This window comes from Pleurodeles waltl, chromosome 6 (assembly GCF_031143425.1).
Source record: "Pleurodeles waltl isolate 20211129_DDA chromosome 6, aPleWal1.hap1.20221129, whole genome shotgun sequence".
NCBI classification, from domain to species: domain Eukaryota; kingdom Metazoa; phylum Chordata; class Amphibia; order Caudata; family Salamandridae; genus Pleurodeles; species Pleurodeles waltl.
In genome coordinates, this window is record NC_090445.1 from 1,676,832,221 (window position 1) to 1,676,844,568 (window position 12,348).

General features: G+C 40.2%; 1 protein-coding gene across 3 annotated transcripts in view; it reads left to right on the forward strand.

The window, feature by feature from the left end:
- Window positions 1-9,702, forward strand: part of FBXW2 (F-box and WD repeat domain containing 2) — a 71,122-nt gene extending 61,420 nt beyond the window's left edge. For all 3 annotated transcript variants that reach the window (XM_069241694.1, XM_069241692.1, XM_069241695.1), the window contains one exon: window positions 7,205-9,702. In XM_069241694.1, the coding sequence (XP_069097795.1) occupies window positions 7,205-7,493 (289 nt within the window). In that variant the 3' untranslated portion in view covers window positions 7,494-9,702. The remainder of the gene's footprint in view (window positions 1-7,204) is intronic.
- The last annotated feature ends 2,646 nt before the right edge of the window (window positions 9,703-12,348 follow it).

Genomic DNA, 12,348 nt, shown 5'->3' on the forward strand with positions numbered 1-12,348 from the left:
TGCAAAAATAATGTCTTGTTTCTCCTAACAGTTTTGAAGTGTGCAGGTGACAGATGATATGGTTGTTTACATGTGCCCTGCAGATTTCCTATAAGTATACTAACTGTGTTTAGTACACACACCTGGTTTCTAAATCGTGTCTCGCTCAAGGCGAATTGACCTGCTGTGTTGTGTTATAAATTGCATCCTGAACTTTTCTCTTGGTCAGTCTTGGCTAGTTGAACCTTACAGAGGGGAAATTGCGTGATAATTATCATAACATGCACATTTTGATGTGAAAAACACAAAATACTTCACGTTTTCCACATTTATTATGTAGAAATATGTTTTTTTTTTTTTTTTGCATTTGGTAAATTTCAACCGCCCCCCCTCCCCCTCTCCCCTCCCCTCCAGCCTCTATGATTTTACAGGGTGAGATCAATTTGCCTTCCCAACTCCCTCCCTCCCCCTCTTCGGGAGGAAATTGGGGCCTAAATAAGTTCCAGTATGTGTTCTCACAAAAAAAGCTTCTTTTGTTACGTGTTTTAAAAAGTATATTTTTTAATTTAAAGTTCACCCCTGTTTGATAAATCAAGAAAAATATGCAGATTTAGATTAGGTTTTGTACCCCAACTCTGTAAGTGAGACCCGTATGGTGAAAGAAGATGGGTAACCCAGATTCAATTAATTTCAGTGGTAGCCACTAGGAGCATGCACCAAAAAGCAGTGAAGTCCACTTGCAAGATATGAAACCCTTCTCCCAAGGTATTTGTAAGGCACATGCAGAGGAGGATAGGTGGGGTTTGCAAGTCTCTTTTTCTCCTGTTCCATTCTTGGCCATTAGTGCATTGTCCTGAAGCCATGATGAATATTTCTGAACTTCTCTGAAAATGTCCATTGGCAACAGGACGTAAAAGGCATTGATAAGCTAAGACTGAAAAGCAAAACACTCAGATTTTGCAAACCTGCCTGCAGCCTTTCTCTAGAGCAGACCCTTCTGGAATTCTTTTCCATCTGACCTAGGATGCTGAAAAATTCACCTCAACTTTCAGAATGGAGTGAAGACATACCTTTGAAAAAATTATGTGGATTGACCTCCCTAACTTTTTTCTGGATGTTTCTATCTGTCACTGTGCCAAGTCTCTTCTTCACCTTCTCTTCTCACTCTGGAATCAACTGAAACTCCCTTGCTTTTGCATTAAATTCTATCCCCTTTTTAGTCTAGTCCTTGACTACTTCCTATCTGGACCTTTTAGATCGTCTCCTTTTCCTGTTTTACTGTACTGTCCGTCTACACCTCCTCACTCGATCACAGTACCTGACCAGTTAGAATTTACACTTTGCTTCTTTTTTGATGGCTCAGTTTTACATCCTCTTCCCCCTCTCCAATTACTAGAAGCCTAGCCTGCAAGCCTTTTTAGCTTTTTCTTGTCCAAAACCCTACCTCTCTCCCTATTTTTTCTCTCTTCCTCTCTCCCTATTTTTTCTCTGTTCCTCTCTTTATGCATCTTAGTTTTTATTTAATGAACTATGTGAAATCATGTTTGTTTTTACTGTACAGCACGCTGACACCTCCTTGGTTAAATGGCACTTTATAAAAATGTAGTACAAATAAAAGCTTGACTCCAGGGAAGATAACATTTCCACTTATTCCAGATCATTACTGAGTAGTTGGAGATCTAACAACAATGCCGTTTGAAAGAGGTGGAGAGCAATATATGATAACTAACTATTGCAGCACAGCATTTTAGTGAGTTGCACACTTCTATTACTATGTTATCATCAAACAAAGATTTATTCGGTCATTAATACCTTTTAAAGCATGCATAATAAATAGACAAAAACGTACAGGAATAAAACCATCACAATAAATATACTGAATTAAAAACAATCTCATGTCCTTAATAATATCAAATTACCGCAAAACTTTTCATTATGTCATGTAAATGCTACAATTCAAAACAATAAAAACTATCCCACAAAGTCCCATTCCTAGTTCATAAATGTTTGTTCAAATCATGTTCGCCCATAAATAGCCTATTGATTAATGTCTACTGGGCATAGTTACATCAACCTTCCTTTAAAAGATGGTTACGCATAGGCCATACAGCAACTAAGAGCTTGCTGACTGCCTGTACTATTACATTGGAAGTGTCACATTTTATAATTCTAGTATCCAAAAAAGGCTCAAAGTGAGGATACCACTGCATTTAAAAATAATTGATTAGACAAACGTCCATGGGTGATGTTGAGAAGATAGCTCTTCCTAACATATGCGCAGTAACGTGACTTGAGAGAATGTATCTATGCTTTTCTTATGCCACTGGGGTTCTCCTAATAGCTCAGAAGACCTAACTTACAGAGCCAAGGGAACACATGCTTTACCCGTGGGATGGAAGACACATTAGGCATTCCTAAAAGATCAGAAAGCAAATCCCTATATATATGAAGTTCTGGAGTAGTCCAGAGCCTAACCCAGTATATCAGAGGTTTTAGTGCTATCAAGTAAGAGATTCTGTTTATACCTAGATGTAAATAAATGTCAGTCAAGGGGATGCAAACTGTAATGATCTGACAAAGATTTTCTCTGCCACAGTCAATTTTGGGGCTTTCCATTACCCCCACACCTCTGCTCCAAAGATAGCTGCATTCTGTGCTTTTTCCTGATATACTTTGAGGGCTGGGGATACCGCTCTCGAGCTAGTGCTACTATAAAAGCGCATACTGGTGCTCGACCTATGCTGAGTGAGAAGAGAGCTCTTAGAGATCTGGTCTTCCCAACTAAGGTTGTATGACACTCTTACACCAAGATAGTCTATAAAGCCTATCCTTTCCAGGGGGACGCCATCTGCTAGGATTGTACAACTCTTAGCTGACCCAGGACTAAATGCTATCAGCTTTGTTTTGTTAACATTCAATTCAAAATCTCGAGCTTTACAAAAAGATAGGAACCCGTCAATAAAGGTCTGAAGTCCTATCGGGGTCTTGGAAACTAAGAGGGAGTCATCGGCAAAAAGTAACCTTGGACCTTTTGGGCATTGAAAGTGGGAGCCTCGTTCTGGCAAGAAGATGGAACATGAACTACCTAATTTATATATACTGTGAACATTGTAGGTGCCAGGAAACAACCCTGGCGAACACCACGTTTTATGGGGATAAGGTCAGTGAGTTCACCCTGGTTACCCTGTCTGACCTTAGCATAGGTGTCCTCATGTAATTGCGCTATTAGATAAACCAGGTTCCTGTGTATACCAGGTTCCTGTGTATACCCATATTGGCTAAGGCCTCCCACAGTTTCTCTCTAGGAACCAGATTGAATGTGGAGCTAAGATCCACGAAGGCCACATACAATTTCTGCTTGGCAAGAAGCATTTATTTTGAATATAAAAGTGTCAGACGAAAAACTTGATCTGAAGTACTAATTTTTGGTGAAAAACCAGCTTGAAGGGAGGACAACACAGTTTGTATCAACGCACTGCAGCAGCCTATCAAGAACCTGTCTTGCAAAGATTGTTTTGTAGGTTATTAATAAGGCTGATTAGCCTATAATTTGAGGGGATACTCACATCACCTTTCTTAAAAACTGGTATTATTTTGGCCCCCTTCCAGATGTCAGGGATGGGGTCATCTGCCGCAATAGCGTTAGGACCTGAGAGTATCACTAGGTAGAGCATACAAGTTGGTAAAATGACTAACCCAGCTCTTCAGCTGGATATGGCTCTGGTAGGATCTCCCACTATCACAAAGGCCTTTGGATAGTATCTTCCAAAATGTCCTGTTATCATTTAAAATATATATGCTTCTAGCAGATTCTGCCAGATAGTGTCCTCCTAGGTTCTCTTGACCTGAGCAAGAGCCTTCTTGTACCTAATTCTAGCCTCCTTAATCACCCACTGCGAACAACTCCTGACAGCTGACTTAAGGGATGATTTAGCCATTGAACATTCAGTATTGTACCACTTCTTAGTATTAGAAGTGTCAATCCGCCTGGAAGTCACCTTCCTGCAAAGCATATCCTGTAATTTATAAACAAAGGACTCACGGATAGCTACAATCTGAATATTTCCTACCTCATCCTTTTCATATTTAGACAAAGCTTCAACAAACAGATTATAAACCTCCTTTTACGGATATAGGTTTGACCTCACCTTTGGCCACATAACTCATTTGCAGTTATTAGTCGATACTGACCCAGGCACCACAGAGTGACATTTATTTTCTGACCTCAGGAATACATCTCCCAAGAGAGTGAGAATTAAAGAATTGTGATCGCTGTCATGGTGAATATCAACCCTCATATCTTCTAATATTGGCCACAGCCTAACATCCAATAGTATATATTCAATAATGCTGGCATATGGGCACGTTTGAAAGTTGGAGCATTACACAAATCCAAACGTGTTCGGCCATTACAAGCCCTAAGCCCACGTCTAAGGCACAACGCTGTCAGCTGGAGAGCAGCACCAGAGTGTATGCTCTGCTGTCTCACCTGCAACCGAGGAATACCCCAAAATTCATCCTCCGGATCGGTCAAATCACTACTGTATGTGGATGGTTCAAATGAGCAGTTAACGTCACCCGCTTACCACTATTTTAAAACATTGGTGCAGTTATTCTACAAATTCATTCAGCTGTGTCAGTCTGAGGCTCGGCTTCACGCACCACTGATCTAGCATACAAAATAATTATTGCAAGCTTAAAGCCCCTTGAGAAATTAAGCTATACACCTAATAAATCTGGCAAATTTTTATTTAAAATTGAATGAGTACATTGCAGATTTTTACTTAACAATATTAAAAGGCCTTCATAAGTCCAACCACTTCCCCCAGTGGACAGGGACCCCACATTTTATGTTAGGAAACCTTCCAGAAATGCCAGGCCATTTGCCAAAGACTCCTGGAATATACAAATGCCAATGTAATGTAAGTAACCCAATCAGGATCTACCAGTTTGCTACTCGCACCCAGACAGATTCCAGGAAATCATGGATAAATTGCATCTACTACCCACAATACTGCTCAGGCATCTCTGAATCGCCTCCCCACTCACCTTGTCCATTGATGTAACCGTCAACCAGCCCTCACGCATTGGAGCCTCATTGATAGATGCTAGACTATCAACATTGGATAGCCAATCAGTTTCATTTAAGGGATAACATGTATTAGGATCACATAATTCAACATCTAACACGGGCATTAGTTTGGCTGGGGCCAGCTGTTCTTAATGGCTACCCTCCTGCAGTTTACAGAGATAGTGACTTCCGGCAGGGATAACTTCAGTCTAATACCAGTGGTTAGGGTGTTTCCATGGTAGCAAGTATACAATTCAAAATCGATAACATTACTTGCTAACAGCTTGTCTTTCAAAAGCACAGAAATAATATCATAGTCCGACTCTAGAGAACTATGCCTTTTTGCCTCTACAATGTTTGGGGCATAGTCGAATTTCCTCCTGAATGCAGTCTCTGCAGCAGGCTTAGGGCCTGATTAAGATATTGGCGGCTGGAATACTCTGTCACAAAAGTGACTGATAGCCCGTCCGTCATAATACAAGTGCAATACGATATAATGCACTTGTAGAATGGGGGATGGTAATTCCACCACGTTTGTGACAGATCATCCCGTCCTCCAAGATATAAAGCAGGCCCTTAGTCTGATCAGTTTGTCCTGTTTGCTAATACTGCTGTCCCCTCACCTGCAGTTCAGCCAAGCCCTCACGAATTGTAGGCATTAGTTGAGAGGGCATCTTCTCTAGGTCAGCGAAATTAACGGGTCAGAGCAAGATGCTCCACTTTACTTGGCACTCACCTAGTGTTAAGACAAACCCTTAGTCTCCTCCAACAACATGGTTCCTCTCTGAAAGATCATATTCTTTTCGCGAATCTCAAAATATTTGGATTACATCATCATGGCTGCTGCTTTTGTGTAACACTGCACTTTTCTTTGGTTGGAGGCAAGCTCAACAGATAAGCTCGATGAACTCTTAAACCAACTGCATTTCTCTAGGATGAATGCAAGGTTGTCTTACAAGTCCCTTTTTTTTGGCCTACCTTCATTAGTTCCTGTTTTTTGGATATAGTTAATAGTTTTTAGCTGCCCTAGAAATAAAATGTGTTTTTGCTGTTGGAAGTATGGCAGCCACACTGGCATACTCCAAGTGATCATGGTAATCTTCAACACTTACTTCAGGCTAGATAGCATACTTAAAGCTAGTAGATCATTGCACGACTTCTTCTTAATTTGACATGCCACTAGAAGTTCAGAAAGTTAGTGAATTAGACAGGGCACCGTTCAGTTTCCCGGTATAGAAAGCCATAGCCACCCTGTTTTTGGTTTTAAATTATTCAGAATGGATGATTTTTTTACAAGGGCTTTGTGAGCCCTAGTCCTTTTCTTCTAAACCTTGTCTCCAAGACTGGCTTTCAATAAACTATTATTTTTCTCTTCAAATATATATTTTGTATGTTGATGCCACCAAATCTATTTTCGTTATTTCTTTCTCTTAAGTCTCTCTCATCCCCTTTGGAATGCAGTCAGCTTGCTATTGCCGTCTAATGTTTATGAAACAGGAGAGAATGTTGCTAGTATGTATTTTCATTAAATTCTTAAACATCCCCCTTCTGAATTGAGTTGTAATGTGGCATCATACTCGCTTCACAGGGCTGACAAAATGAACTGATGGGCCATCTGCCACGTTGATGCGTGCTGCCTTGAAAAGAAAATGCAGGGTTACTCAAAGTGGGGTTTTATGTTTATGCAATCAGTTTCCGGTTCATTTTTTTGGGTTAAATAAAAAATAGTTTTAGAGGTGTTTGCATGTAAATGCTGGACTTAGTACTTTTAGCTCCTATTTGATTTTCCATGTTGTAGTTACTTTTATGCTTCACTTTATTAAACGATACCAAAATCTAAATGTTGCCTACCCAAAAGATTAATTTCTCTTGGTTACAAACTGTATTCTGAGCTCCGGAAATATGCAGAGATAGTCGGTGTGTGTGTGTGTGTGTGTGTGTGTGCGTGTGTGTGTGTGTATACATTAACTTAATGTTGATGTGCTGTATCTGGAGCATGTGTAAATAGTAGGTAAATATTTTTTCGGCATAATTGAAGGTTGGCCATTGGGATAGGTGTGCAAAACAAACTGTTAACGGAATTTTCATATTTATGTTTGCATTATTGGCCCTTGAATTGAATCATGGCTTTACCCAAACATTTTTCTTTTGTAGAATTATCAAGATCCCAGATTCTGCCAACCTTTCCTTGCTTGGCTTTGGAGAGGTGTTTGCCCTTTTATTTGATAACCACAATCTCTATATTATGGACTTGAGGACAGAGCAATTGATCAGTCGCTGCTCGCTACCCGAGTACAGAAAATCCAAGCGAGGCTCAAGCTTTTTGGCAGGTGAAATCTCTTGGTTAAATGGACTGAATGGAGAAAATGACACAGGGCTTGTTTTTGCCACAAGTATGCCTGACCACAGTATTCACTTAGTCCTCTGGAAAGAACCTGGCTGATGCGGCTTGGAGGGAAGAGCTAAATCCTTATTTTTATGGAACAATGGTGCTTCTTGTTTCAACAGTGTTCACAGAAGCAGACTTTGCATGAACCAAAGTTGCACACATTATGGTATGATCATGCAATGCACAATCATTTACCTTAAAACGTGACTTGTGGAAAGGAGACAGGTTGTTTGATTTATTTTATTGACAGAGTGCGAGTGCGCATGCTCACGTTTCATAGCTGAAATCCTTTTTCTTCATTTTTATTTACTTGATATTGAGGTAAGTGCTGGATTACAATGCATACTGTGAGTTAAAGGACATTCAGCTGTTATATTGAAAATAAACAACATTACCAGAAATCATAATTTGCAAAAAAATTAGCATTTGATTACTCACTGGCAGTGCACCTTTTTTCTGTAGTAGAATTGGAAGGTAAATCTCTACAAACATTTAGTAAAATTAAGTTTGTTTTTACACATTTCCTTTTCTTAATTTTTTTTTCTGACAGACTGAAATGTCTGATGAGTCACACTTTCTTAAGTTATAGAGGAAAAAAGCACCTTCATACACATGTATTTCTACAATATTTCTCCTTAGAAGAGCTTTTGATTCTGGATTCTTTTTTTAGCATTTTAGAAAAAGTATTTACAAGGTTTTAGCATACATGCTGGTTCATTCATTGAACTTTTAAGTGAGCAGTACATTAGATGCACCCTTCTCTACGCAGGTGAACAATTATTCCATTCTTAAATATAGGCTAAACTTACATTTTTAACTAAACTGCCATAAAAACTGTAATTTATTTAGCCAATCAGTAGTGAATTTGAGCAAAATATGAAATGTTGCAAGCATTTGTAGGAAAACTTTGCTTTCTAGTAGCAGTTAAGAATCCTGAGATTTCAGTGTGCATCTTAAAATGGCGTGGCCTTCAGCTCAGTTTGTGTTGAAAATATGTCCTGCGATTTGGATATTCCTTGGGTGAAAAGTGATGCTTGCACAACTGGGATTTGAAAGTCAATGGTTCATGTTAAATTCAAACAGAAATATGCAATTTTAATAAAATTGTCATGCTTCTTGGCACTGTGTACTGTGCTAAAATTGTTAATTTATGCAGTGCATATTTCATGTATTCTTCCTAGTTCTGTGCTATGGGCTAAAAAGTAACAAATATTTTCACGCTTTTTCCCAAATGCCCAAGCAGATTTGGCAGTTTGGAAGCGTTGAACTCTCAAATATGCGGGCTTCCATCATAGTGAAGTGTTATGAACCTTGGCTTCTGAAGGCTCTGTAAGGGCTCCACTAAAACAAGTTTGTCACAAAAATCAGATCTACACAGCAGCTTTTTGCACAGTAATGCACATACACTTCCAACTAGTTAGTGGCCTCATGTTCTCCCAAAATATTAAGACTTTTTGTTTATTGTATGAAATTGTTATAATCACAGGAGTGAAGTACATGAAGTAGTTTTGGTTGCAGTGGAAGAAAGTACTGTCATCACGCGCAATTACGTTCCAGAAAATAAAGTTGCAAGTGAGTCAGCCCCAGTGACAAACCAGGGAAGCTTCCAGCTTGCAGTTTCCATATCTCAGTTTTGAGAAGTTGCATTTCCCTTTATTCAATCCCAAAGGTTGTATTAACACTTACTTTAACTTTTTGGGTAAAGTTATTAAGATTCTTTAGTTAAAGTCGGATGTAGAAGAGTAATTTTACCATACAAACAACTTGTGAAGCAGAGCTCTTTCCCAGGTTAATTTGTATAATGAGAGCGTGTGCGTGCTGCTTTCTTAGTTTTTCTTTTTTGACGAACATTTACAAATGCTTAGTGAATTATTACAGGATTGGTAACTGAATTGTAAAAATGCAGATTACAAGGAAAAACCTTGATCAATAATTGAAAAAAGTGATTGTCTTCGTAGGTAACCTGAATTTAAAGTGATAAGAAAAAAATGTAAACTTGCATTGTACTTCTCTTTATAACCAGCTTTATTTTTTTAGAGCAGACTGTAAAATATGTTGAAACATTTTGGCAAATATTTTTTATTATTAGACATGATAGTTGTTCACAGGTCATGCTACGTTTTAATCAATTTCATAATGAAAAATGTATGCTTCACAAACTTAATGATATGCTTTAGAAGGTCATTTCAAAATATGGCTACATACTGTGTTTGTCTGGGTCTTTATTTTTTATACAATTTAAAAATATAAGGTTGCTTGTTGACTTAATGACTATGTGCTTTACTTCGGTAGGGTTGACTTGCGTGATCTGCTTTTGAGTTTGCAGTTTGCTCTAAGAAAGAAAAAAGTATTCCTCTGATTATACTCAGTGTGTACATGCATAAAGAAAGGCGTATCAGACATAGATTCCACAAGAGACTTAAAGAACTATGGTGTAGCATGCAAAGACAGACTAGAAAATGTCTGCAGTGGTCCTACTGAAAAGTATTTATAACTCTAGCCAAGTATTCATTTTAAATGTTTATAAAGGTTGCAGAAGAAATCATGTAACATTGGTTTTTAACCATTTGACTTCTGTGGACCACCACTGAGTCGCTGTTGGGAGCAGGCGAACATTGGCTAAGAACTTCTACAGTGTAATCTTCAAACAAATAGACACAAATACTGAAACTAGTTTACATCAAACACAAACAAATACACAAATTATGAAATATTGTATTTAATTCACAAACAAAAACATGCTAAAAAATCTGAAATCTCATTAGGAAAGTTAGAGCTTTTCAACATTTGGTTTTATTTCTAAAAGAAGAAAGGGTAGCTTACCGTGTTGTCTTTTGCTGATAATACATAAATCCTTTTTTGGCACATACCTGTGCTTCAGTTGAGGCTACCAATTGTTCTTGCAGGATTCTGTTTGCTTTCCGTGCGCTGCTCCTACAAATCGTGCTAAGAATACTATTTTACTTTTTAGCTTCCTTATTTCAAATTCCTTCACATTTAAGGAGCTTTGTAAAAGTTTAACATTTTGCTTTTTATATGTGTTTACTTTCTTAATCTGCAAACATAATTAAATTTTTGAAAGCTTCAGACTCCCTAAGTAGGTGCCACAGACCCAGTATCCTGCTGACACCTGGTTGAGAACCATTGATCTTACAGAAATAAACCTGACATAGAAATGTTTGTAGTTATTAACAAACAAATTTCTAAAAGCCTGACAAACATTTACATTTTGTCCATTCCTGTTTCAGAATGTTTAGCATTCGTTTTCAAATTCAGCAATACATTTCATCACTTCTTTCTCAGTGACCATGATCAAAATATTTCTGATGGATACAACTACCTGTGGATTCCTCACTCATTGAATTTTCTCCCTGCGCCAGCTTTAGACGGAAATTTTCTTCCTAGCTTCTGCACGTTGCCGAGGACGTCACAATTGCCCACGCGACGCGTCTGACGTCATACAGGCAATAAGAGGTCCTCGCCGACGTCGATTCCCTTTTTTCCATGCCTTCAAACGACGGTTATTCTTCGAGGGAGCTACTGTTTCTACTCTACGTAGTTACAGTTACTGTTTCTTTCTTCGAAAAGAAAGCATGTCTCAGCGAAAGTCGGGATTTAAGCCCTGCAGGGAGTGCGGAGGCAAAATGTCAGTGACAGACCCACATGTAGACTGTTTGTGGTGTCTCAGCTCCGACCACAACGTGGAGAAATGTGACTTCTGTCAACGTATGAACCTGGAGGCGTTGAAGGAGCATGAGGCGAAACTCTTTTTGGCGAAATCCAAGAAGGAGGAGAAGCGGCATCGGCGCAAGTCACCTAGGTCCCATCGGCGTCACCGTGACTCCCGGCGTCGTCGTGAATCTCGGCGCCGGTCGAGTAGGGAGCAGTCACGCTTGAGGTCGCCTTCGGTTCGGCGCCAAAAGACATGGGAGGTTTGTCCCACAATCACTCCGCAGACGCCTCCTGCATCACTGACTTCACCGACTTCGCCTATGACTCCACCATCTGTTTTTGAGGTTCCTCAATGTCAGGAGTTCTCACCGGCTTCTCAGATGCCGGCGCCGTTGTCACATCGAGCCCAGGCTCCGCAGTACCCGACTTTCCCGGCTCCAGGTGCTGACAGTTCCGCATTTTTAAATGCGATGTTTGCCATTTTCCAACAAATGGCTTCAGGTGGTGGACCCGCTGGTCCTTCGGGGCCATTGGCCTTTAATATGGGTGCTCTGGCTCCTCTGCGTCCGACACCTTTCATGCCCTTCCTTCCTTTGGGAGGTGTTGGTTCGGCGTCGGTACCTTTGGCGTCGACTTCACAGCCTGCGACGCTGAGTAGATCTGCTGGTCCGGCGCCGGAGAGTTCTCCTGTTCATCCTTTGCCTCATTCGGCACCAAAGAAGTCCACGGCGCCGATGGATCCGGCGTCCGATGGATCCGAGGATTGGCGTCAGGCATCGACGTCGGCTGACGCCCTGTCGACGCCGAGGATTGAAGCCAGGCTACATTCAAGGAGGCTTGCTCTTCGCCTCCTTGAGGAGCAAGAGTATCGGAAGCAGGCCCTAGAGGAAGGGGAGATTGAAGAACCTCTGGGAGATCTCCAGGGTTTGGATACGGCAAGTGGCTTAGACACCTCTCCAGAGTGGGACTTAACATCTTCTGGAGAATATACAGAGGAGGCTGCTTCATTCCACTCTGTAATAAGAAAAGCAGCTGACTTTTTGGACCTTCCCTTGCCGGTGTCTGAATCTAAACCCAGTATATTGATGGAGGTGTTACATCCTGCTTCAACAGTTGCAGAGCCACTTCTGCCATTTAATGAGGCTCTTTTAGACCCAATTTTAGAGATCTGGAAAAAGCCGGTGTCATCTTCGGCCGTTAATAGAACAGTGGCATGCAGATATCGTGTGGCTCCTGC